The sequence below is a fragment of the Perissodus microlepis genome, chromosome 16, assembly GCF_051167445.1.
Source record: "Perissodus microlepis isolate ML-2025 ecotype Zambia chromosome 16, ASM5116744v1, whole genome shotgun sequence".
Taxonomy (NCBI): Eukaryota; Metazoa; Chordata; class Actinopteri; order Cichliformes; family Cichlidae; genus Perissodus; species Perissodus microlepis.
In genome coordinates this window covers 16,715,726-16,742,477 of record NC_140476.1, presented here as the reverse complement: position 1 = coordinate 16,742,477, position 26,752 = coordinate 16,715,726, and the positions used below count along the sequence as shown (strand labels likewise).

General features: G+C 38.4%; 3 protein-coding genes across 4 annotated transcripts in view; 2 read left to right on the top strand and 1 right to left on the bottom strand.

Moving 5' to 3' along the window:
- Positions 1–609: 609 nt before the first annotated feature.
- Positions 610–9,213, top strand: casp10 (caspase 10, apoptosis-related cysteine peptidase). The gene is made up of 8 exons (XM_084908664.1): positions 610–1,027; positions 2,285–2,562; positions 2,677–2,782; positions 2,988–3,123; positions 5,930–6,024; positions 6,248–6,365; positions 6,443–6,941; positions 7,060–9,213. Exons 2-8 carry the CDS (start codon positions 2,288–2,290, stop codon positions 7,235–7,237), a joined length of 1,407 nt encoding a protein of 468 aa, XP_084764790.1. The 5' UTR covers positions 610–1,027; positions 2,285–2,287; the 3' UTR covers positions 7,238–9,213.
- Positions 9,214–11,061: 1,848 nt separating this feature from the next.
- prkra (protein kinase, interferon-inducible double stranded RNA dependent activator) overlaps positions 11,062–26,752 on the top strand; it is a 38,674-nt gene continuing 22,983 nt past the window's right edge. Inside the window, exons 1-7 of one of the 2 annotated variants that reach the window (XM_084908583.1) lie at positions 11,062–11,300; positions 13,542–13,717; positions 14,215–14,296; positions 15,864–15,945; positions 16,044–16,161; positions 16,244–16,338; positions 16,436–16,598. In XM_084908583.1, the coding sequence (XP_084764709.1) occupies positions 11,263–11,300; positions 13,542–13,717; positions 14,215–14,296; positions 15,864–15,945; positions 16,044–16,161; positions 16,244–16,338; positions 16,436–16,598 (754 nt within the window). In that variant the 5' untranslated portion in view covers positions 11,062–11,262. The remainder of the gene's footprint in view (positions 11,301–13,541; positions 13,718–14,214; positions 14,297–15,863; positions 15,946–16,043; positions 16,162–16,243; positions 16,339–16,435; positions 16,599–26,752) is intronic. The other variant, XM_084908584.1, reaches the window with a different exon arrangement.
- On the bottom strand, positions 24,630–26,337 carry LOC146370655 (uncharacterized). Its single transcript, XM_084908582.1, has one exon. It carries the CDS (start codon positions 26,256–26,258, stop codon positions 25,041–25,043), a length of 1,218 nt encoding a protein of 405 aa, XP_084764708.1. The 5' UTR covers positions 26,259–26,337; the 3' UTR covers positions 24,630–25,040.

Here is a 26,752-nt window from a genome sequence, read left to right as displayed (position 1 = left end):
CCTGAATGTCAAAATAAATCAGTCAGCAAATAAAACCTGGCCGTCAGACTCTAATTTCACAGGAAATGCGATTTGATCTACATTTAAGAAGAATTTCCTCCAAACTCAAACTGCTCACTAATTTGATCTGAGGTTTTTCTGCCAGGTGAAATGGAGGACATGTAGAATATAAGCAGCTGGAACATGGGAGTGAGAATGTTTCTGCCATTAGACAATTAATTTGTTTGGGTTTGAAGAGAGCCACTGTTTTAGAGTTGTCTTAAGGACCAAGTAAACACAACACATCTGAATCATCTTATGTCTGAGTCTTATTATTTGTAATTGGATTACTGGAGGCCTAAATTGAGTATGCCTATAAAGTGCTTTGGGTGAGCTTCTGTAACAAAAAATGGACTTCAAAACTACATTTTTCCAGAGAATTCATTAGGAAATGAACGATGGAAGCAACACAGATATGTCTTTTATGGGTATAAAAGACAATCCTGTTAGCAGACACAAGGCAGAGTTTGATGTTTCAGTGATCATAATATTTTAAAGGTAAACAGGAGTCAGCACTTTTCTTTTATTGGTCTACAGACTTTATATACAGTAGTTACTCAATCTAGATTTATTATTACCCTGCCTCGTCGGGGACTTGCCCAGACATGACTCCAGGCTTACGCAGAGGTGATTCCCGATCGAGGCCACGTGCGTCACACAGGTAGTTGTTAACATAATGCCAGGTTAGAGTACACATCCCACTGAGTGAAAACGGGTTGCTATATTTTCACCTTTACATTTAAGTGATCCGCACAGTAACTAGCTTATCGATGCGGCAGACTCTCTTTCACTTTCGATTCCTGCTTACTCGCCTGGACTTACTTTAACTACTGAAAAGTTGCACTACGAAGTCTGTGATGTTCTCGATGGCGAGTTAAACCATTTTTCAGCAGCCACCGACAACATGAAGTACGCTGGAAGTATGTGGACATAAACAACCAGTATCGTCGTCGTCCTTCAGACAAGCTGTCAACGCGTGTCCATACAGGTACCACTGCACGAGATGGTGTTTGAGCACAGATGGCTACCATGGGTTACCTTTAAGTGTGCTGAAGTTATGCAATGTATTTTCCGGGACATAAGACTAACTGAAAAATGAGAATACAGTAAACTCTGCGTGTTACCATGTTATTCAATAAGGTTAAAACGAAACCTAAGTTGTTTTGAGGTTTCAGTAGGGATGCTATCATAGGTTGGTTTACGTTTTGAAGCCATGTGTGACGTTTTTTAACTTTTGGTAATTTCTAACGTTCCATGATTATTGCATTTGACAGACTAACTTTCTTCTGTCTGCAATAAAAAGACTTCCCTTTATATGCATTGGGTGAAAGCTCGACTTCAGAAAAATGTGTGTTCTCCAGATCCAGACTAAATGGACATACATGGCCTCAAGGAATGAGACGGAGGTTAAGAAAAAAAATGCTGTGCAGTCCCATGTAGAGTTTGGCAACCCTAGTCGTGAACCAATATTAGATAATCTGTGGGGTATTTAGTGGGTATGTCTATAGCCTCAGTATTAAATTACCTTGAAAAAATCAGGGTAAATGTGTTAATTCTTTATGGCATATATTCAACAAGGTGCTGGAGACATTCCTCTGAGATTTTGGTGCATATTGACATGATGGCATCACACAGTTGCTGCAGGTTTCTCAGCTTCACACCGATGATATGGATCTCCACTTCCACCACCTCTCAAAGGTGCTCTGTTGGATTAAGACCATAATGTCTGTGGAGGGCTTTTCAGTGCAACGAGTTCATTGTCATGTTCAGGAAACCACCTTGAGATGATTTGATGTTTGTGACACTGTGTAATATCCCGCTGGATGCAACCATCAGATGATAGATATACTGGGGTCATAAAGGGGGTGGATGGACATGGTCAGCCGGAATTATGAGGTTATGGCGCAGTTGGTAGTAAGGGGCAGCTCTCGTTGAGTTATGGATACATCAATTTTGTATTCTAGACATCGAATAAGATATTCTAGACATGCTATAATAATAATAATAATAATAATAATAACGGAGAAAACATCCAACATCAAGACAGCCCTATTTATTTGCCTTTTCGTAAGAGACGTAAAATTATCTAGAATGCAAAAAAGTATTATTGAAATGACTATTTTTGAGTCATTTCTCCAAGGAGCAATTTGCATGATGTGACCACTTTGCATAGTTAAACAACAGACCTAGGCTACATATTTAAATTTCTGGTTTCTGAAAGTCTTTTACTTTTTTTTAAATACAGGAAATGGAATTCCAAAATTTGTTGCTAAAGGTGGGTAAGGCACTGTCTAAAGATGAAGTGAAAGCCTTGGCCTTTCTTTGCACTGACCTCCTGGACCAAAAGCCAAACAAGGTGGAAACGGCCAGTGAGCTCTTCTCCTGCCTGATGAAACAAGACCATCTCTCACCTGAGAACCCACAGCTCCTGACCGAGCTTCTGGTCACTACGGAACATCATGCCCTGATCCGGGATCTCTGTCTCGCTCCACATACAACAACGAGCTTTATTTCTCCCTACAGGTATGCCGTTCATGTTTCGCTTCGTACTGTTTCGTTTTTCTGATTTAGGTTTACATTGACAAATTTATTTAAATCTGTAAAGCTATTTCTATCAAATGTTTTCTGTAATTCCAGGAAGCTTCTTTATAGTCTCTCTGAAGAAATTACTGATGACGATCTGAGAGAAGTGAAGTTCTTGTTAAACACGATGATCCCACGTAGAAAACTGGGGGAACATATTGTAAGTGCGCCTTCAGAAATGTGGTAAATGTAGCCCATAATATTTCATTCTAGTCCTTCTTTATAACAATGTGTTATGTATGTGTACTTGTTACCTGTAGCATCGCCTGCCATACGTTGTCACATTTTCCTTTGAACAAACCTGCAGAACTTCCGCACATACACTTCATTTTTCCATCAGTGCAAAGACCTTGTGTCATTTTCAGACTACACTGGAAGTCTTCCTGGAGATGGAACGCATGGACCTCCTTAGCGAAAGTAATCTAAACACCCTGGAGACCATAGTGAAGGAGGTGTGTCCCATGCTGAATGCTCAGATCAACCAGTTTAAAAAACGGCGAGGTAAGCTATTCACAAAACTTCTCTTGCTGAATGTAATTTCAGTTTCATTTGATTTTATTTTTGAGTCTATTTGCCATTCTGTTTACTTTGTTTTGTAAGTAAAGATGGAAAAGAAACAAAGTTTTATTCTTTTCTATTTTAATTATGCTGAGGTAATTGGATTACTTTTCTGTTGGGACAAAAACACAGGTCCTCTAATCTGTGGGATTCCACAAGGTTCAATTCTAGGTCCATTGTTATTCTACAACTCACAACAAGAGTTGCCTCACGGCGCTTTGTATTGTAAGGTAAACATCCTACATAATAAGGAAATGAACGTAAACGATCACACAACCTCGTATGAGCAGCACATGGTGATGGCAGAAAAAGTTATTTTTAACGTCTGAATTAAGAAACCTCCAGCAGAATGAAGCTCAGAGAGGGGCGGCTGTCTGATGCCAACAGGGTGAGGGGAGGAAGATGGACCAAAACACTAACCCTGGAATAAATGATTAAATGCAGCTGTAATATTTTATTCTTCACTGTAACATCTTATTTCTCACAGTGTTCATTTGCAGACAGAGGCTTTCAGTTTGTGACACCAAGACTCTGGAGCAGTCTACCACTTCAGCTACGTTTCTCTCTGCGACTCCGAAGAGTCAAAACCTTCTGTTGAAATTTTCCTGTTTAGCCAGGCCTTCTGTTGACATTCTCTTTTTATTAATGTTATTATCTTATTTCATTATTTTTATTCTGTTCTGACAGGTTGCTTTTTTAGGTTGTGTTTGTTTGTTTTTTCCATTCTATTAACTGTTGTACAGTGCTTTATGACTTTATGCCTGTGAAAAGACATAAGTAAAGTTTATGTAACCATAGCCTTAAAGCAGGGCAGGCATGCACTTTGACCATTTGCTTTAAATAGAGGGTGCTGTGTCTTATCTTCACTTCACTTTACAGTCACATTCCATCTTATTAACGGTTCTGTTTTTTGTTTATGTTTTTACTAGAGCGAAGCTAGGACTCTGTTTGCTCTGATTCTTATCAGGGCAATTGTCGATCTTTAGTGGGGAGGGGCCCATTTGGAAAACCAGCTAACTGTAAAAGTCCAGTAACAACATATTTCCTTTTGCATTCCATTTAGCTGCTTGGATAGCCATATCTGGTTCGAAGCGGGTTTCAAATTTGTCTTAAGCTTACAGTTTGAAACACTATTATTATGTTGTTGTTGTTTTTAAGTCTATCAAAGTTTAATTAGGTTATTTTTGTATCACTATTGTAGGGCTGCCACAAACGATTATTTTGATAGTCGACTAGTCACCGATTATTTTTGCGATTAGTCGACTAATCAGATCATCATCCATTGGACGTAAAATGTACAGCTTATTGCACCAGCAGCATCTGCTCTTATATAACTATCATTAGCTTACAGCTGTAAGTGTTTAAGGTATGTGCTAACTAAAAATAAAGACAAGATGATAGTTTATTAAATTTTAATGAAATCTGCAGATTGTTTCGGTGAAGTTTAATAAACTCCTTGCTATCTAAAATATAACAGGACACCGGAGTAAATTCTCACAGTTCTGATAATCAGCTGTCTGCTTGACGTTTATTCAGCTGTGTAAAAACTATAACTTTAATCTCAGCCAAACCGATTTACTCAGGAACAAATAAAATACTAAAAAAAAAAGTCAAACAATAACATTTTTAAGTTATCTAAGTGACTCATATATGTTTAACCTGAGTAGCGAAAGACGGCGGTGGGTTTGAAAACGATTTGCCGGGAGTCCGGTGTTCTCACGGCTCTAGTGAGCCTTGCCCTCGGCTAGTTATCGAGCTAGTGGGTAACAGACGTCTCCGAAAACGTCGGAGCGCTTTTGAAAATATGTGGTGTCTTGATAAACTGAGCAGATATTTGAGGTTTACACAGCTACATTCTCGCCTGAAAATATATTAAACGTTTATTTTGTGACCCAGAAAGAATAATAAGAGTAATATTAAAACTAACTAGCTGCCGCCATTGTTGGAAACTGAGCTGGCCTGCGCTATGAATTCTGGGACAGAGCTACTTCTTCTTCTTCGGGGTTTAACGGCAGCTGGCATCCTTGTACATGCAGTGCTGCCATCTTCTGTTTCAGTCCGTTATTACACTCTTAAATCCTACTACTTATTCCTGCGTCTTTGGGGATCTTACAAAGCTTCAAACGACTCGTCGACCATTAAATCAGTCGTCGACGATTTTAATAGTCGACGTAATCGTGACTAGTCGACTAATCGTGGCAGCCCTACACTATTGCATACGAATACAAGAAAAGTCATTTAATACTCTAAATCAGTTTGTTAGAATCATTAGCTTCAGTCAGGAATTAGTCAAAGATTTGGTTTTAAATCATTTTTAATGATCTTTGAATTTGACTTTCCTGCATTCCTCTTATGGTGGAGATAAAACACGAGTGTCAGTCACATAAACAGTGTCTCTCTTCCACAGCATGTCTTTGGTATCTTCATCCCCTCACCCACAACCGGTTGCGGCAGATGGCCGCCCCTCCCTGAGCCTAAATCTGCTGGAGGTTTTTTCCTGTTAAAAGGGAGTTTTTCCTTCCCACTGTCGCAAAACCTTTTACTTTAGAATATAAAGCGCCTTGAGGCAACTGTTGTTTTGACATAGCACTGTATAAATTAAACTGAATCGAATGGGTTAAGCACTGAGACGAGCAGTCGTGATTCAAACAATAGCTAAACTCTCGTTTAGCTTTTTGTGAAATAATACCAGACGTTTAAAACATTGAAATATAATTGTTCCCCCTGCAATTATTGCCCTTCTTTGCAGTCACCTGTCCTGTTATGACAACTGATGCTATATCAACTCAAGAAAAGGAGTCCGTCACCATGCCGATTTCGCCATCTACAAACACACAAGATGAGGTGTGTGTATTTTTTTTCTTATATATGCGACATACTTAAATCGTAATCACTGGTTACGGCTCTGGCACTACATTTAATTTGAGCTGGAGCCCTCCAGGCGGATCATTCTTCCCTTTGTATACTTAGTTTTCATTTCAGAGTTTAACTTGTGGATCAAATAGAAGTTTACAAGTAATGCACTGAATCATGTCTTTCCTGTAATCTGTGTCATTTATCTCTGTAGGGCTTGGGAACATATCCCATGACATCTGAAAAGAGGGGCATCTGTTTAATTGTTAACAACGATAACTTCAGTAAGTCCAGCCAACTAAAGAAACGGGAAGGAACTGAAGTGGATCAAAGTAAGCAAATTTTGGCAGTCAATATACGCTGCATGTTTGTGGTCCTGCATAATCCTTAGATCGTCTGTTTCTTCCAGAATGTCTGCAGAGTGTGTTTCAGTGGCTCGGCTTTAAAGTGGAGAGCCACCATGACTGTGACATGAACGAGATGCTCTCTGTGTTCAAGGAGCTTGGCAAAAGAGACCACAGTCGGTTTGACTGCGTAGTGTGCTGTGTTCTGAGTCATGGTGTGGAAGGCAGCGTGTACGGTGTGGATGGATCCACTGTCAAGATCAGTGATTTGACGGACCTTTTCAATGGATTAAATTGCCCGTCTTTAGTGGGCAAGCCCAAGCTGTTTTTCATCCAGGCCTGCCAGGGAAACAGCGAGCAGCAAGCTGTCTTCATTGAATCTGATAGCTCTGCATACAGCTTTCATTGGACTGATGCTATGAAGGCTAAACAGGGTATCCCAAATAGTGCAGATTTCCTGCTGGGAATGGCCACAGTTCCTTTTCATATTTCCTTCAGAGAGAGAACCAATGGCACCTGGTTTATTCAGTCTTTGTGCCAAAACCTTGTTCAGATGGTGCCCAGGTTAGTGAACCAAAATATCAAATATAATAAAATAAAATTTTTTTTTAAAAAAATGAAGAAGAATGCTTTTTTACAAAAATGCTGTACATTAGCTCACCCTGTATCTTATTTTTCCTAGGGAGTTTGATCTCATGTCAATCCTGACAAAAGTGAATGCAGATGTTAGCAAGAAGAGTGATCGGTTTGGTCAAAGAAAGCAGATGCCTCAGCCAGCCTTCTCACTCAGGAAGAAGGTGGTGTTTCCGGTTCCCAACGTCCCTCCTCCATCTATTCACAAAGCATTGTCAAATTCTTGATTTTTACGTTACTTCAGAGCTGTGGATGCAGATCAAGAATTAAATGCAACAATTTGTTGAAATGCAGAAGCTTCAAAATATTTTTAATGCAGTTTTGTGTAGAATATTTTGAATTTTAGTCCTCTGTGATCAGGATTAATGTTCTTAATAAATGTGGCTCTCGATAACCTCAACAGGTCACCGTGGTAACTTATGCTACTTATGCTAACATGCTCTCGATCAGGATGTTTTTAAGAGTTAAATGTTAATTCTGCTGTTAGTGTTGGATTATAACAACGTTCTCTAAGTGCCATAGAGATTCTCCATTGATGCTCATGAATGAAGCCTTGCAGTGGAGTCTGCAATTGGATGTCATGTCTGTTGGCAGCCAGTCTGCTGGCACAGCTCCATATGGAGCCGTGCCAGAATTGATTGAAATGTAACCAGAGTAATTCATATTGTTCATTCTTTAAAAAACAAGCAAACAAACTTTACCCCGTTTTGTTACATTCCTAATTAACTGTTGTGAGTGAAAAGTGAAAATCAAGGAATACTGCATTACATCAAAATACAGAATCTACTAAAAAATACTTCTCAGTTTCTTTATAAAAATGTTTTGTCAACAAGCACTGTAATTCTAACGCACACCCATCCTTACAAGACAAAAACGCAGTGAAGGTTAAAGACTTGCCTTACACAAGAAACTTTGTAACGTCAGCCTGCTTAGTGATCCATCCACCTCGTGACAGTGAGTCACAGCTGCCTTTCCTGCAATCATTAACGCTTTAGATGTATACTGTGTATATTTTGTAGTCAGTAATGTGTTAAGATTTAAAAGGAACCTTTTGACATTTAGCCTCGTTTGACTTTGTCTAATAATCAGGAGTCCAAATCTCTACAACAAAAATTGCAACAATTAAAAGTAAAATGTGACAAAGCTACGCCTACAGAATGTGTGACTCAGAGCGAAAGGCCTCACTCTGTTCCTGTACCTGCTCTGACAGGCTGCCTAAACGTTCGTGCTATCGCTGCAACAACTCAGCACGCAAGTATTTTCCACATACTGATAATCTGTTGAAACCATATTTCCATGTAACAACCAGTCACACTTGTCAATCAACCGCCTTCTCCTTTTACTGCATTGTTTGTTGCTTCTCCCTCCAAATGCTCGACTTCTTGCAGAAGTTTTTTGCTATGAAAAATATTACAGGTAACATTACCATGGCAACATAGAGCTCATAGACATTTACTAAATAAGAGTTCCTCTTTCACAGTTTAGACAGACTTCACTCGCTTGTTTTGTCTCCAAATGGTTTCAACATATGACAGAGATTTATGTGTATTGCAAGAATTTTCACTCACTAATGGAGTGATCAGCACGCCAACTTTAACTCTGAGTCTTGTTTATCGAACCAGACTGCAGCGGGAGACACTGAACCATATACTGAAAGTGCCAAAAACATGAGAACATTCTTACTTAGCATTCAGTAATTTCCTTTGTTGAGCTGAGCAGCTCACATGCTGAAAGTAATAGTAGATGTTTAGGTCTGACAGGGACTGCCAGTGCAACTTCTACAGAGACGTGACCAGGGAACACACTGAGAAAGCTGCTATGTGAGTTTTTTAAAATTGTTTTTGGGGGGTAAAAGGATAAGTCAAAACTTTGGTGGTTGAATTACAACAAAATATAACAAAGTCTGCCCCTCCAAAAATAAATTCTCAGGGAACAGCAGAAAGGAGCACAAAGACAAACAAGGCAAAACATAAACTATGACACAACCCGAAGAATGACTTTCGTACTAGTCATGGCTGTGGGGTTTTTGTAGGTTTATTTTGACTTTCCTGTTGTTATTGACCATGTCTGAGCTGCAGAAACCCAGCACTTGAACCTCTGTCTCCACCTTCAGGTCGACTCCATACAAGTCCCTTGAACTACTTCTCTGATTTGCTTGTGTCCGACTGACAGACACCCAGATCAGTCTCCCTGCCCTGCACTGCCTTTAGGTGTGTATTATATGAGTTTATGGTAAAATTAAATGTAACTATGAATTTGCATAACTTTTCAGCCCACACTGGAGCTCTTTCTGGATGGACAGAGTGTTTGAATGACAGCAATTTAAGCAAGTTGTAGACTAACTGAAATAGTGTGTCCTCTGCTCATTGAAATAGTCAGCCAGTTTAAAGTACTGCAGGGTAAAAGTTATAAAAGGACTTAAAATACAAAAGCAAATGGGTTTAATCTGGTTACTAACTACTTACCAACCCCCTGACATTAAAAAAGCTGCCTGCTTTAGTAAGTCAGCAAGAAGTACATCTATAGAGGCAAGCTGGTGAGTTGAGGTCAGGATCGAATGAAATTCAACCATAGCTAACAGTGTGGCCTGACCAACTTTGGCTTCTACAGGCAATTTCATGTGTTTCAGTGGTGAATCAAAATGCGCCCTAATTTCCAAACCCTTGTCCCTCGTTGGTGTTTCACATCCACAACGCACAATGAAGATTTACAGCATTCAGTTATATAAAACCACAATACACTATGCATACAAAATTACATTAAATACATATATGAGAAAAATATGGTCTAAGAAATATACGCCAATGAATATTATTTCCAAAATTATGAATAATTGTGGAATTAGCCTTTGTTCTGATTTTCCAAATGTGGCATTTTACTGTGTGCTTTATTTAATTTTAGAATTTGCAAGTTGTAAAAGGTAATAAAGTGAACCCAGCTAAACTGATCTAACAAATATCAGTCTAACATTATTAGGAAAACAGTAGACAGTCATATCAGTCTTACACAACCTTAGGCTTAAAGCTTTAAGCTCAGTTGTCTTAAAGCTTTGGGCGTTTGGTATGTTTCCTTACTTCGGGCTCTTTCATGAGATTTCTCTTGGTTTAAATATAATAACTCAATTTCTCTATGACCGTCCTTTTGTAGAACCACTTGATTGCTTTGCACAACCTGCTTTCAGTTGAGATTCACTTCAGACAAATTTCCCAACATTTTCCTTTAGAATTTGGAGGCGTAGCATGTAATTCATTGCTCTTTCAGTGATGGTGAGCTGTCCTGGCCCGTATGCAGCAAAACAGACCCAAACAATGACAGCATCACCACCATGTTTCACGAATGGGATGAGGTTGTCTGGAATGCATTTCCTTATCCACCCAAACCACTTGTTATTTACCCCAGTAAATGTAATTTAAGGATTCATCTACTAAACACTGTTCAAACAGCCTTCTGGAGTACCCACATAGAAAGCAGGATTGTTCTTTTGAACTGGCTTTTTTCATGCAGAACATCATCAACGAACAATAAAATAAACATCAAATGAAAAACTAAAACAAAAAACCAGCAACTGGGAAATTACAGTGCTACTATTGCAACTGCATTAGATTTAATTGCATCATACTCTTACTGTGGGGACAGACCATAACCACCTCTACTCTATAGCCAGGCTTTAACCAGCAGAAAATGTTATCGTTTACATTCTCAATCTATGATACCTAGTTTCCTGTTGTTTTGATTTATATTGCTGTTTAAACAAGCCTTGCTGTTCTTTGTGTTCTTTTTGTCAATGCCAGCTATTATTATATTATTGCTATTATTATTATCATTAAGTAGTAGTAGTAGTAACACTAGTAGCAGTAGTAGAAATAGTAACTGTAAATGTTTAAAGATAACGTAATACAACTTTTTTTTTTTTTTTTAATTAAAAAAAATTATCTAAAACATGTTTTACGGGGACACTGTCCCGTCCAGTTGAATAGGTACGACTCACCGGTAGGTGGCAGTAAACGCTTTAGCTCACACATTCCGACGTGCGTTTGACCCGCGTTGATCCGGATGTTGATATAATGTTAAATTGGCGATTGTTTCCCCGGCGAAAGTACAGTGAGGAGTTGCTAGCGTTGACAGGCCACTTAATGTTCATCACAGAATCATTGCTAGATGTCCAGAAAAATATCTCATCGTCGTGTTTAAAAGTTGTTTTGGCCGGAACAGAGTCTGTAATCAGACCTGTGAGGAACCGTGAGCTGCAAACATGTCTCAATCACCAGCAGTGAAAAGCGAGGAAGCGAGGTCAGTGTTTTATTGATAGTAGTCATGTGATTTGAGGTAACGGTCCACAATCAACCAAACCGCTTGCATGTCTAGTTTATGTCAAATAATAATGTAGTTAAACTAAAGTGCATATTATGGTATATTAGCTAGAAGCTACAGCTGAATTCGTGCCAAGTATTTGGTCTTAAGTTGTATTTACGTGTTGCTTCTTTCACTAATCTTTTAAATTAAATGGCGTTAAACAATAAAAAAATGTCTGCAGTGATTCACCACAGCTATCCGCTCTGTATGAAAAGGAGACATCATCATCAGAGAGAAAGAGGTGGTAGCCAAATACCCTAGAGCTGTAATCAATGGGAGAATTCAGTCATAACAAAGATGGTGGTAGAGGTACAACTTCCAGGGTTAAAAACGTGGGGCGATGATGCTGATGGTAGAGATGATGAATGATACCTTTTGCCTTCAGTGCTCCCTCATTCAACAAGGTGGTGAATTAGATTGTTGCTCCATACTGACATGACAGCATCGCACAGTCAGTTGCTGCCGGTTTGTTGGCTGCACGCCCATGATGTGAATCTCCATAGGCCCAATACCTTCCTTACAGTCTACAAACAAAGAGACTGACACAGTTTTAAATGTATATAGTCTGAAAAGCTGCTTTGGTAATTTATGTGGCACATTGGGGAAACCTCTGCTGTACATAGTGTGTGCAAGCAGAGAAAAAGAGAGCTTTTAATTTTTTGCAATCCGTGCCAGATTCATCATCATCTTCTTATTTCAGCTGCTCCCTTAAAGGGTCTCCACAGCTCATCTCCTGCCATCTGCCACAGCAACCATCTGTATGTCCTCTTTCACTACGTCTATGAGTCTTCTCCGATCGAGCTTGACTGATATAGGATGCCAATATTTGGTGATTTTAAAAAAAGTCAACAACAATATACTGGACAACACATTTGTTTTTGTTTTTTTCTTTCAGACTCAAGACATGAACAGATTTCTAACATTTGTTAAGTGTTGGTATTTATTTGTTATTTATTGTTCTTACTAGGACAATATGACAATTCACTTTTAATAGAATCTGCATCAAGTCATGGATTACTTGTTTTTGCTCTTCAAGACTGCTTGGTTCCACTGTTTGTTGTATTTGGGGTTTTTGTGTTGCCAACACAACAAAGTGAAGGTGAAAGAACAAAACTATGCAACATTAACACTCATACTATAGTTGAAAGATGTTTCTACTGTCTGTTATTTACTCTTTTATTTATTTATTAAAATTTTCATTTATTAGCTGTTTGTAAAAGCCAATAAATGGCTTTTTTCTGATACACTGTATCAGCACTGCAAATAGCTAATACCGGCTGATATATCAGTCGGGCTCTAATATGGCAAATGAAGTGGCATGTCACAGGAATTACAATAGAGTGTAGTCTGAGACATAATAGATGCAATTAAAACTTTAATAGACTCACTAGACTGCATTACTCAGAAAGGAACTGCTCCATTTACTTCAGCCACTAACCAGAAGGTCGGTGGTTCGATCCCAGGCTGCATGCAAGGGCAAGATACTAACCCCATGTTGCTCTCCGATGCATCCATCGGAGTGTGAATGTGTATGAATGTACTTTGTGTATGAATGTTAGATACTTAGCACTTAAGCTTAGAAGAGCTTGTGTGAATGGGTGTGATTGGGTGAATGAATTAGCTGTATAAAGCGCTTTGAGTGCGAGTAGAAAAGCGCTATATAACAACCAGTCATTTACAAACTAAGACAGTATAAATAAAACTGTCATTCTTGTTGTGACAGTTTTATCAGTCGATAATGTCTCAGACTGATAAAACTGAGACATCTGTGTCTCTGCCATGGTTAGGGAACAGTGAAGAAATTGCAAAAAGTTCTTTGATTAAACCGTTATTTCATTGATTAATCATTTAGTTCATTATTTAGAGAAATTTTCAAGGCAAACTGGTAGAAAGTTGACTTATTCTGGCCTCTAAAATTCTGTTCATTAACATTTGGGTATTGGCAGCCTTTTGTTGTTCGTTTTAAGATAAAAATTAGATATAATTACATTTTTGGTACTAGGGCTGATAAAACTGGGAAAACATGGGCGTTTTCACTTTTTTCTTACATTTTATAAGCAGTTTAAGTGCACAATCAGTCATCCTGTTTTCATTTGTTATTCTGTCATTCAAATTTAACGAGTGAGTTATTACAGTCATAGCTCATAATTTGTCTGTCCTTGTGTTGACTACGTGCAGCTTGGATACAAACGAATCACAGAAAAGCAACTCGGGGAAAACGCCGATACAGATCCTGCATGAATATGGCACGAAAAGCGGAAACCTTCCTGTGTACGTGATGGAGAGGGCTGAAGGAGAGGCTCACCAGCCCAGCTTTGTCTTCAGCGTGACAGTCGGTGACGTAAGCGGCATAGGTAGGCTACGCTGTCACCCCTGCTGTGCTGATAGCTGGCTGTCACCGAATGAGGGCTTTTATTTGAATTGAAAATTGCACCGTGGTAATTCAGAGAGAGTGCCTCAGGCTGCAACATGTTCTTTGTCACTTTGTTGAATTTCTCTTCTGTTGCTGAAGCAAAGTGTTTAAATTTACCCTCTGTATCCCTTGTTTTTTAACAAAGATATCACACTTCAGGCATAGAAAAGTGCAGGTCCAGAGAAAAAGGGTGAGAAGCAGTTGGAATGCTCTTCATGTTGAGGTGATGAGAAATGACTTAGTGTCTGTATTTAACATCTGTCACCAAGCCTATGCTTTAGGGGAAAAAGGCTTCAAAGTTAAAGTCTTTTTGTTCTTCCCACTAGCCTCTCACACTTTACATATGATTAGGATACTGTGGCTTTCAGTTAGGTTTATTATTATTGCTGTTTTGATATTGTATAACACAGGCAACTGATTGGTCTTTTTTTTTTTCAGGTCAAGGTCCGAGTAAAAAGGCTGCTAAACACCAGGCTGCAGAGGCTGCTCTAAAAGCTATGAACATAGATGCTGGAGTCATGTAAGTAGAGTGTAATCATTTAAATTACTGGTTGGAAATAAAAGTTGTACTCCTCAGAGGTTTGCAAATAATGAATATTTGCCTCTTTGAATAGCAAACAGACTTTGTGCTGCCAAATAAAGTTGGCAACAGCAAAGCTCTGATAATTTATGTTCATTTTCTGGGTAAATCGTCAAGACTATAATTAGATTAATGAGCAATGAAAAAAATTAATTGCATCCCAAATTAGTTTCAGTCAAAACCATGCCAGTGTTGTGGAACTTTAACAACTCAATCTGTCTGCATTTTGAATCATTTTGGACATTTTATAGACTTCACACTGGCTGTTATAGCATAAAACACAAATGTTTAAGAATATGACAGGAATCTTTTACTATTTTCATTTGTTTAAACACTGAAGTCAAAACAGTAATTGGAATTATAGAAATAATGCTGATTATCTTGTTATAGTGGCATCTGTTAAAGGATTGGTTATAGAGTGTTGTGGAAAAACCATGACTATACACTCCTTGTGTAGAGATTACTATCAAGGAGTCAGACTTTCCTGAAATTTTTAAGATGGTTTTAAGCAATAGTTCCTCAGTCTTTCTGAAGGTCATTCAGAGTTATTTGTTTTTTTTAAACATTGGCTGCTCTTTCACTCAGTTCAGTCCTTGTATGTCATCATCACTTTCAGAAGATTGTTGTTTTTTAAGCCACCTAACACTGACCTATGAATCATTCAAGCAATAAAAAGCTACATAACTCAAAAAATAAACCATTTTTGTGGCTACACTTAACAGATAACATAGTAAAGGACCAATTTTGGATGATTCCAAAAAACCTATTAGCTAAAATCTTTGAGTATCTCAGACTGGTGTGCAGTGTGTCATTATAAAATTTGAGGAAACTTAAGGTTGGAAAAAAAACCCAAACATATGAACATTATTTGGTTTAAATTGTCATCACTATGTATACAGAAGGCCATGACAGAGGCATGGTGAGTGTCTACAGCCATCAGAAAGATACAGTGGGGATTCTGTCATGGCTTGGAGCTGCATTTCAGCCAGTGGTGTTGGGGATCTTGTCAACTATCAGATTTTGATCCACCCAGCAGTACCATCTGAATGGGCATCGGATTGGCAACCACTTTATTTTTTTAGCAATTACAATAATACATCTGGCAGCAACACTCAAAGAAGAGCTCTGAGTATCTGTCAGAAATCTTTTACTATTCCTGAAGACTACTTATAGAAATGACAAGAAAGCTTGACAAGAGTTTAGGCTGTGCTGAAGAAAGATGCGTTAAAGGTGATCATACCAAATATTGACTGTCAAGCTTCTTAGAATTATGTGAACTCTGTTATTGCCTTGTACGTTTTGTATGTCAATGCCTGGTTGTACATTTGTTGTACCAATTTACTATTTTCCTAGAAAAATGAGGGTTAACTCAAGACTTTTAGCACAGCTCTGTATTTATGCTGGAGGAGGGAGTCAGCCTGAGAAATCTTAGATTAAATCTTGTGCTTGTAACTTGTAGCGCCTACTAAATACTATGACACTCATGTGATTTCTCTTTAATTCCAAGCAGGAATGTTCCTGGGACGTCTGACAGTAATGGTGTGGCAGCAGAGACAAACAATCATCCTAACTCTGTGGGGTTACTCCAGGTGTGCCAGCCATGGCTGTGTTTATGCAAGAACATTTCTTCCATATGTATGAAATGAACTGTGTTTCCCTCATGATCTTTTCTTATCGTTCACATTAGGAGTTAGCATTACAAAGAGGATGGCATCTTCCTGAATACACAGTTTTAACAGAGGCTGGTCCACCACATAAGAGAGAGTTCACGGTTATTTGTCGATTGGAGTCCTTGTCAGAGAAGGGTGCGATTATTTTTCACGTTCAAAGAAAAATTTCTAAGATTTTGCTCATTTGTCCTAACTTTCTATCTTTTTTTCTCAACAGGTGTAGGAAATTCAAAAAAAGCTGCAAAAAAAGTGGCTGCAGAGAAAATTGTGGCAAAGCTTCAGAGTCTATCAGGCTGTTCTGAAATCACATGGGTATGTCGGATCTTTCTTGGCTCATTTGTGTGACGTCTACAGGCAACTTCAACATTTCAAGCAATTTCTTTTGTGTTGTGATGTTTTTACTTTTCAGGGTCCTAAACCAAGTGTGCGATTTGAAAACTTAAGGAACTCGATGGCAGAGAAGATATCTTTACTGAGGAGAAACCCGCTGAGCATTCCCAACACAGACTACATTCAGATGATGTTGGACCTTTCCAAAGAACAAGGCTTTGAGGTCACATACTTTGATATTGGTAAGAAAACAAACTGCATTTGTATTTTTCTGTTAGCAATACTGGTGCCTTCAGATTATGTGGTTCCCAGCTTCCCTCACTCACATCGCCCTAATCATAGACCGCATTTAACGTCTTGATTAAATCCTCAACTTTCATCCCTTTTTAAAATAATAAAACTGGGTCATCTATGCAGTTGTGCTTTCCCAAATGAGGCCATGTACCGCTCCAGTGGTTAATGCTGAGAAATCTTCAGAGTAATGGGGCATTTGTGAGGGTGTTAGAAAAAACAACAAAAAAACCCAGATGTGAGGTTGACGAAAGACATTTTCCATACATTACGTTACACCTGGGATCGGATCGGATGCCTTTTGCCTTCACAATTGCCATAATTCTTCATGGCATACATCCAACAGGGTGCTTCAAACATTCATCTAAGATTTTGGTCAATGCTGGCGTGACAGCGTCGCACAGTTGCTGCAGATTTGTTGGCTGCACACCCATGATGTGAATTTCCTGTTCCACCACAGTCAAAGACACTCTATTTAATTCAGATCTGGTGCCTGTGGAGTTCATCTGAGTACAGTGACCTCGTTGTCATGCTCAAGAAACCAGTTTGAGATGGTTGGAGCTTTGTCCTGCTTCATGTACTGCCCTATTATCTTTATGCAGTGGCAGATCACAACAATAGTCAACTCAAGGCAGTTTATATTGAAATGGAAAAAAACAACAATCCCTTTTACGCAAACACTTGGTGACGGCAGAGAGAGAGAAAACCTTTCTTATGCCAACTATTCACAGTTAGTGTGAGACAGAAGAAAAGAGTGAAACAGAAAGAGCATAGGTGACTGAACAGTGAGGCTGGTGTCAATAAGACTTGAATTATCTGCTCTTCCCAGAGTTCGTACAGGTGCTTGAAATCCGTGAAAGTTCTTGAATTTTAGTATTGTCTTTTCAAGGTTTGAAACATGCTTGAAGCCGTATTTCATTCATTACAAATAACTATCTGACCGAATAGTTTTCTTATCAGATAGAGAAATAAAACGAGTTGCAAAGTGTAAAAGCAAAATTTCTCCACCTGGGCTGCCATGGACCACTGTGTGACCCCGCCCCTCCCCCGAACAGTCGGGGATGAGTGCACTAACTTGCTGTTTTAACGAGTGTTTGATAGAAAACGACACTGGTGGACTTTGGACTCTTGAGTCACATGACAGGTGAGTCCTCAGGGGCGTAATTTCCAGGGGGGTTATGACCCCCCCCCAATAATCAGACCTAACCAACAAAATTATGAATTATCTTGCATAAATAGGCGGTTGATTTCTTTACTCACTTCAGTTATTACCAGCAAAATAGTTGCATGTTTAATCATCTGGGAATTTGCCCAGATTTATTTATTTATTTAGACAGAGATCTTGACCACACAAATGTTCAGCACAAAGTTACACCAATGTGAGTCCTAGTAAATAATTTTCGAGTATGTGTACATATCACGTGCTAATTTTTCAAACTATTATTATTATTTTGCTAGCTATCAAACGTACTGGAGAAATGATTGAAATGCACTGAGTGTGATGCAGTACGGCAGCGCTATTATAGCAGTTAGTTATGGCATGGTGATTTATGGAATATGCTGTAAACTTAGCTAACATTATTTAGGAGTAGCAGTAACGTGAGTTACTTCACTCAAGTAAAAGCTTTAAACGTTAGTCTGATACTTAACTAGACAACTTATGGCATAAGGAAATAATGGTAATAAGAGGGACTGATCCATATGGACACAAAGAATAGCCACTTTTTTGTGCTACCGAAGTTCCGAGGCTTTCATTCAAAATCTTGAGCACCTACACATTAAACAACTTAAAAAATATAAATGGCTTCAAGCTCACATTGACGCCTGTGGGGCACTATCAGCCACTGAGACAACAGACAAATTTGAGTGTTTTAATATATGAATATTTCACACATTAAGGCTGCCTGTTTATTTAAGGGAGATGAACAATACATTATAATTTTACATAATCATATCACAGATGATAGGCTAAAAAAATAGATTTTAGGTAGATGCTTGTGCATTCTTAAAGTCTTATATGTTGAATTGAATTGAGTATGTCATCTGTTCAAAGGCTCTCCCAGTCAGTGCTGTTCTCCATGCCTGTCTTACTGTACATGATGTTATCAGCACAAACACTTTAAAGGTGATCATTTATGACTTTAACAATAATACAGACAGCAATGTAGTCCAACATCTCACAGTTAGTTTTATTGGGAATTAACTTTAACCTGTTTGGCCTTCAGGGGTTTTCTGAGCTTTCTGCTCGAAAATGAAATGACCAAAATAAATGTATTTCTCTGCCATTACAGACTGAGGTAAACAATCTTTGTATCAAAATAAAGCGAACGCTTGTGAGATGTCATTAGAGATGTGAATATTACTGCAGATTACTACTATGTCAAAGTTACTGTGACTCAAACATAGAAAAATTGGATTTTTTATTTCTCTCACCTAATTTATTTTAAAGTATTTTATAGCATATAACACCTTTGAAAATATGCTCCGGTTCACATTTAACTCCAGAAAATCATAAATCGAAATATGGATATTACCTGTCCACAGATTCATGGTGCAGTAACTGCTCTTTTAACTGTTTGGTGTCTTTGTTTTTTTTGGTTTTTAAAATGGTTTAGATGAGCTTTTAGCTGAGATTCAGAGGTTTCTGTGGACACTACGCATGTCAGCACTTATATTTCTGACCTCGTGTTATAATCGATTAAACGCGATCTCCTCCCTTTTGCCCCCATTTTTGATGTTGTGGGTGCAAATGATCAGACATGACATTCTCATAATAAATCAGAGAAGATACTGCAAAGAATTATTTCTGCATTTGTGTGATTGAAATTAATTGAAAAGTGTGTGCAATGACACTGTTTTAAAGATTTAGCCTAAATAATTTTGGCGTGAATGAGCCTAAACATGATGACCGGACTAGTGACACCGTGTCACCTGTGACGCTCACACACGCACGTATGACTTTGCCAGTTTCAGCTGAAACAATTTCAGTGTTTCAAACCATGTTCCAGAGTTTTTAGTTCACCGTTCATGAGGTTTCAAGAAGAAAATGAAAGACAGATCTGAATGTTTGAAAGTGTTTTGGAAAAACTCTGTAAAGATTAGATGAACAATACTCAAAGGATAAATTCAACTGTTTTATTTTGTTAGATAAGTTGAAAAAAAGTTAAACAAGCAAGTAAATAATGAAACAAGGTTAAATGAGTTAAGAACAAAAAGTTAACAAGTAAATAACAAAACAAGGTTAAATGAGGTAAGAACAAAAAGTTAACAAGTAAATAACAAAACAAGGTTAAATGAGTTAAGAACAAAAAGTTAACAAGTAAATAATGAAACAAGGTTAAATGAGTTAAGAACAAAAAGTTAACAAGTAAATAATGAAACAAGGTTAAATGAGTTAAGAACAAAAAGTTAACAAGTAAATAAAGAAACCCCAACAATCCCCTCTGAGCAAGCACTAGGCGACAGTGGGGAGGAAAAACTGCCTTTAAACGGGCAGAAACCTCCGGCAGAACCAGGCTCAGGAGGGGGCAGTCAACTGCCGGGACTGGTTGGGGGGGTGAACAGAGGTGGAGCAAGACGAGGCTACATCAGTTGAAGAAGCAGTATTGTCCCTCTTCCGGAAAAAGCAGAAGAATCTTTTCTTCTTTTTCATGGACTTTTCCACGAGCGCCTTTTTGTCCAGGATGAGGGTTCTCAACTGATCGATGTTTTCTGTGTTTTGCCTCTCAAGTTTCTTGCATGTTTGTTCCACCTGTTCTAATGTTGCTTGTGTTTCTTCAAGCTTTTCTTTGAGGTCTTTGGATGTTGCCTCCTGTGTCAGCTTTGCCTTCTGCAGGTCTGCATTTCTCACTTGATCGTCATTGTGCAGGCCTTCTAGCTGCTCATTTCTTTTCTGGATATTGCGGAGCGTACACTGCAGGTCTTCATGCGTTTTGTCTTGTTTTTTCTTTTGGGCCTGCATTTCTGTGTTTTCCCGCTTCAAGTTGTTGAATTCCAACAATATCCCCTTAATGAGCTCTGAGTTATTTTTTGCCATTTGATCGATCTTTTTCTGCATGTGTGAGCATCGCTGTTCCAGTGTTTCCTTTTCTCCCTCCAGCTCACTTGTTTTGACCTTCAGTTCATTACAGAATTCTTGCAACTTTTGATTTTTACTCTCAAAGTCCTTGATGATGCACTTTTCTTCTGCCAGCCTTTCTTGCTTTTGCTCTTTCTCTTGAAGGAGGTCTTCATTTTGGCGCAGTGTTTGATCCAACCTTACCTTCAGCATTCTGTACTTTTCCTGCATGCCTTGGAGTTCGCGCTGCAGGTCTTTTTGCTTTGTGTCCTGTTGTTCCTTCTGTTGGAGGACTTCTTTATTTTTTTCTTCAGCTTCATCAAGCTTTCTTTGGAGCAGGCGATTGTTTTGGTCCATGTATTGCAGATCCCACTCTATCTTATCAATCGTCGCTTTCCTGTCTTGAAGCTGCTCGGACATGTCTTTAACTTCAGCGCTCTTTTTCTTGTTTTCTTTGATGAGGAATACAATCTGCTCTCTGGCTTGAGCAAACTTGATCCCCCAGCCCTCATTAATAATGTTGATGTCGGGCTGGCGCTGTAGTGTTTCTTCCAGGTGTTTGTTTTGTGCTTCCATTTGTAAGCACTTCTTCTCCAGGTGAAGTTTTTCTTCTTCAATTTGTCGAATTTTGTTCTGGAGATGGCTGTTTTCATTCCTACTCTCCTGTAATGCCTTTTGGGTGGAGAAGAGGCCATTTGGAGAAATTGGCCGGCCACGGCAGGAAGGAGAGGCGGCGAAATCTTTTTGTCTCGGTTGCCGTAATCTTGGATACATGTTGGTGTTTGTATCCGATGACTCTGAGAGGTTTCCAAATTTTTCTGTAGTGAACGTTTGAAGGCTGCTAACACAAAGGCTGCGAAGAAACGAACTGAAAATTGCTGTTTCTCACCCCTACTTAAGGAAAAACTTCAAAGGATCAAAATTCCATATGACATCATCACTCCTAAGCCAATCAGATTGTCACATGACATTTTGGAATGTGGAATGGGGATATTTTTTTTTTAAACAGTTTTCAAATTTAAACAGTTTTCAAATTTAAACAGTTTTCAAATTTAACTTAATATTTAAGTGTTTCTTACTTGACCCGCTTAGTCGATTAAAAAGTTAATTGCCACGAACACCCCTAATGTTATATAACAGACCACAGAAAAAAGACCGTTTTTTTCTACGTGACAGAGCTATAATAAATGTTTTGTTTTTTTTTAATTATCCTACTTTTTATAAAAGGGAACATTATTTAAAGAATATGTATTTAATTAAAAACTCTGTATTCATCTAAAGGGTATAACAAGAAGGGTGAGCTTCCTGCTCGAAAAGGAAATGACCAAAATAAATGTATTTCTCTGCAATTACAAACTCTGTGTAAACAGTCTTGGTGTCAAAATGAAGCTAACACTGGTGAGCAATGTTCCCTCTAAGCTGCGCGCGTGCACAATTGCGCACTGCTGGCACGATCTCTGCGCACAAAAAATCTGTGTTGCACACAAAAAAAATCTAACCTGAATTGAAATTAAATACATTAACAATTCTGTTTTGCAGTGTTAGTCAGTAAGTGACTGGCTGCTCCTGTATGGGATCAGAACGATGCCACCTTATTCCATAGTCCAACCAAGAATGCAATTCACATTCGTATATACGCAGCTAATCAACATTGCTGACAGGCTATGACAGCGTCCTTATGTGCCGACACCGGTGTTTTAGCGAGCAAAGCGGCTGATGTGGAGTGAAGCCACGTTAATGACAACGTGTACAACCATTGGAGATGTGAGCAGGACAGACGGAAGAATTAACGGAAAAAGTGTGGACTTTATACCTGTTTTTAAATTGTGTTGATAGGCCACGTAAAACCAGAGTTATGATAAAAAGAATATATGCAATGTTTGGTTTTTATATTTATTGCGGGAAGAAACTGTAAAAACGTCGTTTTATAAGGAAAACGCTGGAAAGCACTCTCCGCCTGTGAGCAAAAAGAAAACCAAAAACCCCAGCCTTTCCTATTGGTCGAAAAATGTACCATGTCGACCAATCAAAAAATTGATATGGCAACATGGCATTTAGTGGTTTAGGGAGGGGGAAGTTTTAGGAGTGACGGCGGTGTTTTGAGATGTGAGAGATTTGCGACGTTTAGTGCAAATCTTGTGTAGTTAGTGTGTAGTGTAGTCAATAGTTTTGTTGTGTGTGTCAGAACCACGAGGCGACTGCTGAATGTTACAGGTGTTACAGCAGTGATACATCTCCTGTTGTCAGGCCTGCAGATATCAGGCTGTTGTTCTTCTTTATCTCATAGTGGACAGAAATTATTTTTTGGAGTGGCACAAATAATTTGTGTGGCATCAGATTTGATGCAGAACAGCTGATTGTTCTGTAAATAGTTTGAAATGTTTATTTATTTATTTAATTTTTTAAAAAAAACGCCTTGGCTGCATTTTTAGGTAAACAGCTGCAAAAAACTTTGTTTGCAAAACTCAGTAACTTTTTTGAAGAAGTAACTATATAATTAATTGCCCAGCATTGGTCATTATTTACTGTATTTTGCAGACAGAGAGCTACAGGACTCTCTCCCAGACCACAGACTCATAATACAAGTCAGAGCTTTATAAAAAAAGAAAAAGAAAGAAAGTTGTGTTTTCAAAATTGGAGTTCAAGTTATTTTTACTTCCAATAGTGTTAACATCCTACACAGGTCATGAACAAGATTTTTTTAATTTTCATTGTAAGTGGGCTAAAGCAGTTAATTAAAAGTAGTCTAACATAAATGTAAACGCTGTAATTTGATTATTTTAATAAACCATGTAACTTGGATGGATTTGATGCTGGCGTGACCACAGTGCACACGTCTGCTGTTGCTCACAGTGGTCCCAGTGTCCGCTCAGGGAGTTTGTGTGTTCGCTCAGACACGTGAAAAATTAGAGGGAACATTGCTGGTGAGATGTCATCAGAGCTGTAAATATTACTGCAGATGTTACTGTGTCAAAGTTACTGTGACTCAAACATAGAAAAATAGATTTTTTATTTCCCTCACCTCATTTTTAAAAGTATTTTATAGCATATAACACCTTTGAAAATATGCTTTGGTTCCCATTTAACTCCAGAAAATCATAAATCAAGATATGGATATTACCTGTCCACAGATTCATGGTGACGTAACTGCTCTTTTAACTGTCTGGTGTCTTTGCTTTGTTTGGTGTTTGTAGACTTGGTTTATATGAGTTTTAGCTGAGATTCAGAGGTTTCTGTGGACACTACTCATGTCGGCACTTATATTTCTGACCTCGTGTTATAATCGATTAAACGTGATCTCCTCCCTTTTGCCCCCATTTTTGATGTTGTGGGTGCAAATGATCAGGCATGACATTCTCATAATAAATCAGATAAAATACTGCAAATAATTAATCCTGCATTTGTGTGATTGAAATGTGTGTGCAATGACACCGTTTGAAAGATTTGGCCTAAATAATTCTGGAGTGAATGAGCCTAAACATGATGACCGGACTAGTGACACCGTGTCACCTGTGACACTCACACACGCATGTATGACTTTGCCAGTTTCAGCTGAAACAATTTCAGTGTTTCAAACCATGTTCCAGAGTTTTTAGTTCACCGTTCATGAGGTTTCAAGAAGAAAATGAAAGACAGATCTGAATGTTTGAAAGTGTTTTGGAAAAACTCTGTAAAGATTAGATGAACAATACTCAAAGGATAAATTCAACTGTTTTATTTTGTTAGATAAGTTGAAAAAAAGTTAAACAAGCAAGTAAATAATGAAACAAGGTTAAATGAGTTAAGAACAAAAAGTTAACAAGTAAATAAAGAAACAAGGTTAAATGAGTTAAGAACAAAAAGTTAACAAGTAAATAACGAAACGAGGTTAAATGAGTTAAGAACAAAAAGTTAACAAGTAAATAACGAAAAGAGGTTAAATGAGTTAAGAACAAAAAGTTAACAAGTAAATAATGAAACAAGGTTAAATGAGTTAAGAACAAAAAGTTAACAAGTAAATAATGAAACAAGGTTAAATGAGTTAAGAACAAAAAGTTAACAAGTAAATAATGAAACAAGGTTAAATGAGTTAAGAACAAAAAGTTAACAAGTAAATAATGAAACAAGGTTAAATGAGTTAAGAACAAAAAGTTAACAAGTAAATAAAGAAACCCCAACAATCCCCTCTGAGCAAGCACTAGGCGACAGTGGGGAGGAAAAACTGCCTTTAAACGGGCAGAAACCTCCGGCAGAACCAGGCTCAGGAGGGGGCAGTCAACTGCCGGGACTGGTTGGGGGGGTGAACAGAGGTGGAGCAAGACGAGGCTACATCAGTTGAAGAAGCAGTATTGTCCCTCTAACGGAAAAGGCTGAAGAATCTTTTCTTCTTTTTCATGGACTTTTCCACGAGCGCCTTTTTGTCCAGGATGAGGGTTCTCAACTGATCGATGTTTTCTGTGTTTTGCCTCTCAAGTTTCTTGCATGTTTGTTCCACCTGTTCTAATGTTGCTTGTGTTTCTTCAAGCTTTTCTTTGAGGTCTTTGGATGTTGCCTCCTGTGTCAGCTTTGCCTTCTGCAGGTCTGCATTTCTCACTTGATCGTCATTGTGCATGCCTTCTAGCTGCTCATTTCTTTTCTGGATATTGCGGAGCGTACACTGCAGGTCTTCATGCGTTTTGTCTTGTTTTTTCTTTTGGGCCTGCATTTCTGTGTTTTCCCGCTTCAAGTTGTTGAATTCCAACAATATCCCCTTAATGAGCTCTGAGTTGTTTTTTGCCATGTGATCAATCTTTTTCTGCATGTGTGAGCATCGCTGTTCCAGTGTTTCCTTTTCTCCCTCCAGCTCACTTGTTTTGACCTTCAGTTCATTACAGAATTCTTGCAACTTTTGATTTTTACTCTCAAAGTCCTTGATGAGGCACTTTTCTTCTGCCAGCCTTTCTTGCTTTTGCTCTTTCTCTTGAAGGAGGTCTTCATTTTGGCACAGTGTTTGATCCAACCTTACCTTCAGCATTCTGTACTTTTCCTGCATGCCTTGGAGTTCGCGCTGCAGGTCTTTTTGCTTTGTGTCCTGTTGTTCCTTCTGTTGGAGGACTTCTTTATTTTTTTCTTCAGCTTCATCAAGCTTTCTTTGGAGCAGGCGATTGTTTTGGTCCATGTATTGCAGATCCCACTCTATCTTATCAATCGTCGCTTTCCTGCCTTGAAGCTGCTCGGACATGTCTTTAACTTCAGCGCTCTTTTTCTTGTTTTCTTTGATGAGGAATACAATCTGCTCTCTGGCTTGAGCAAACTTGATCCCCCAGCCCTCATTAATAATGTTGATGTCGGGCTGGCGCTGTAGTGTTTCTTCCAGGTGTTTGTTTTGTGCTTCCATTTGTAAGCACTTCTTCTCCAGGTGAAGTTTTTCTTCTTCAATTTGTCGAATTTTGTTCTGGAGATGGCTGTTTTCATTCCTACTCTCCTGTAATGCCTTTTGGGTGGAGAAGAGGCCATTTGGAGAAATTGGCCGGCCACGGCAGGAAGGAGAGGCGGCGAAATCTTTTTGTCTCGGTTGCCGTAATCTTGGATACATGTTGGTGTTTGTATCCGATGACTCTGAGAGGTTTCCAAATTTTTCTGTAGTGAACGTTTGAAGGCTGCTAACACAAAGGCTGCGAAGAAACGAACTAAAAATTGCTGTTTCTCACCCCTACTTAAGGAAAAACTTCAAAGGATCAAAATTCCATATGACATCATCACTCCTAAGCCAATCAGATTGTCACATGACATTTTGGAATGTGGAATGGGGATATTTTTTTTTAAAACAGTTTTCAAATTTAAACAGTTTTCAAATTTAAACAGTTTTCAAATTTAACTTAATATTTAAGTGTTTCTTACTTGACCCGCTTAGTCGATTAAAAAGTTAATTGCCACGAACACCCCTAATGTTATATAACAGACCACAGAAAAAAGACCGTTTTTTTCTACGTGACAGAGCTATAATAAATGTTTTGTTTTTTTTTAATTATCCTACTTTTTATAAAAGGGAACATTATTTAAAGAATATGTATTTAATTAAAAACTCTG

Excerpts from the sequence above, each read along its gene's own strand:
- LOC146370655 (XM_084908582.1), bottom strand. The coding sequence starts at position 26,258 with ATGTATCCAAGATTACGGCAACCGAGACAAAAAGATTTCGCCGCCTCT.
- casp10 (XM_084908664.1), top strand. The coding sequence starts at position 2,288 with ATGGAATTCCAAAATTTGTTGCTAAAGGTGGGTAAGGCACTGTCTAAA. Across the intron at positions 3,124-5,929 it reads CCAGTTTAAAAAACGGCGAG|TCACCTGTCCTGTTATGACA; the intron begins GTAAGCTATTCA and ends CCTTCTTTGCAG. Across the intron at positions 6,366-6,442 it reads AGGAACTGAAGTGGATCAAA|AATGTCTGCAGAGTGTGTTT; the intron begins GTAAGCAAATTT and ends TGTTTCTTCCAG.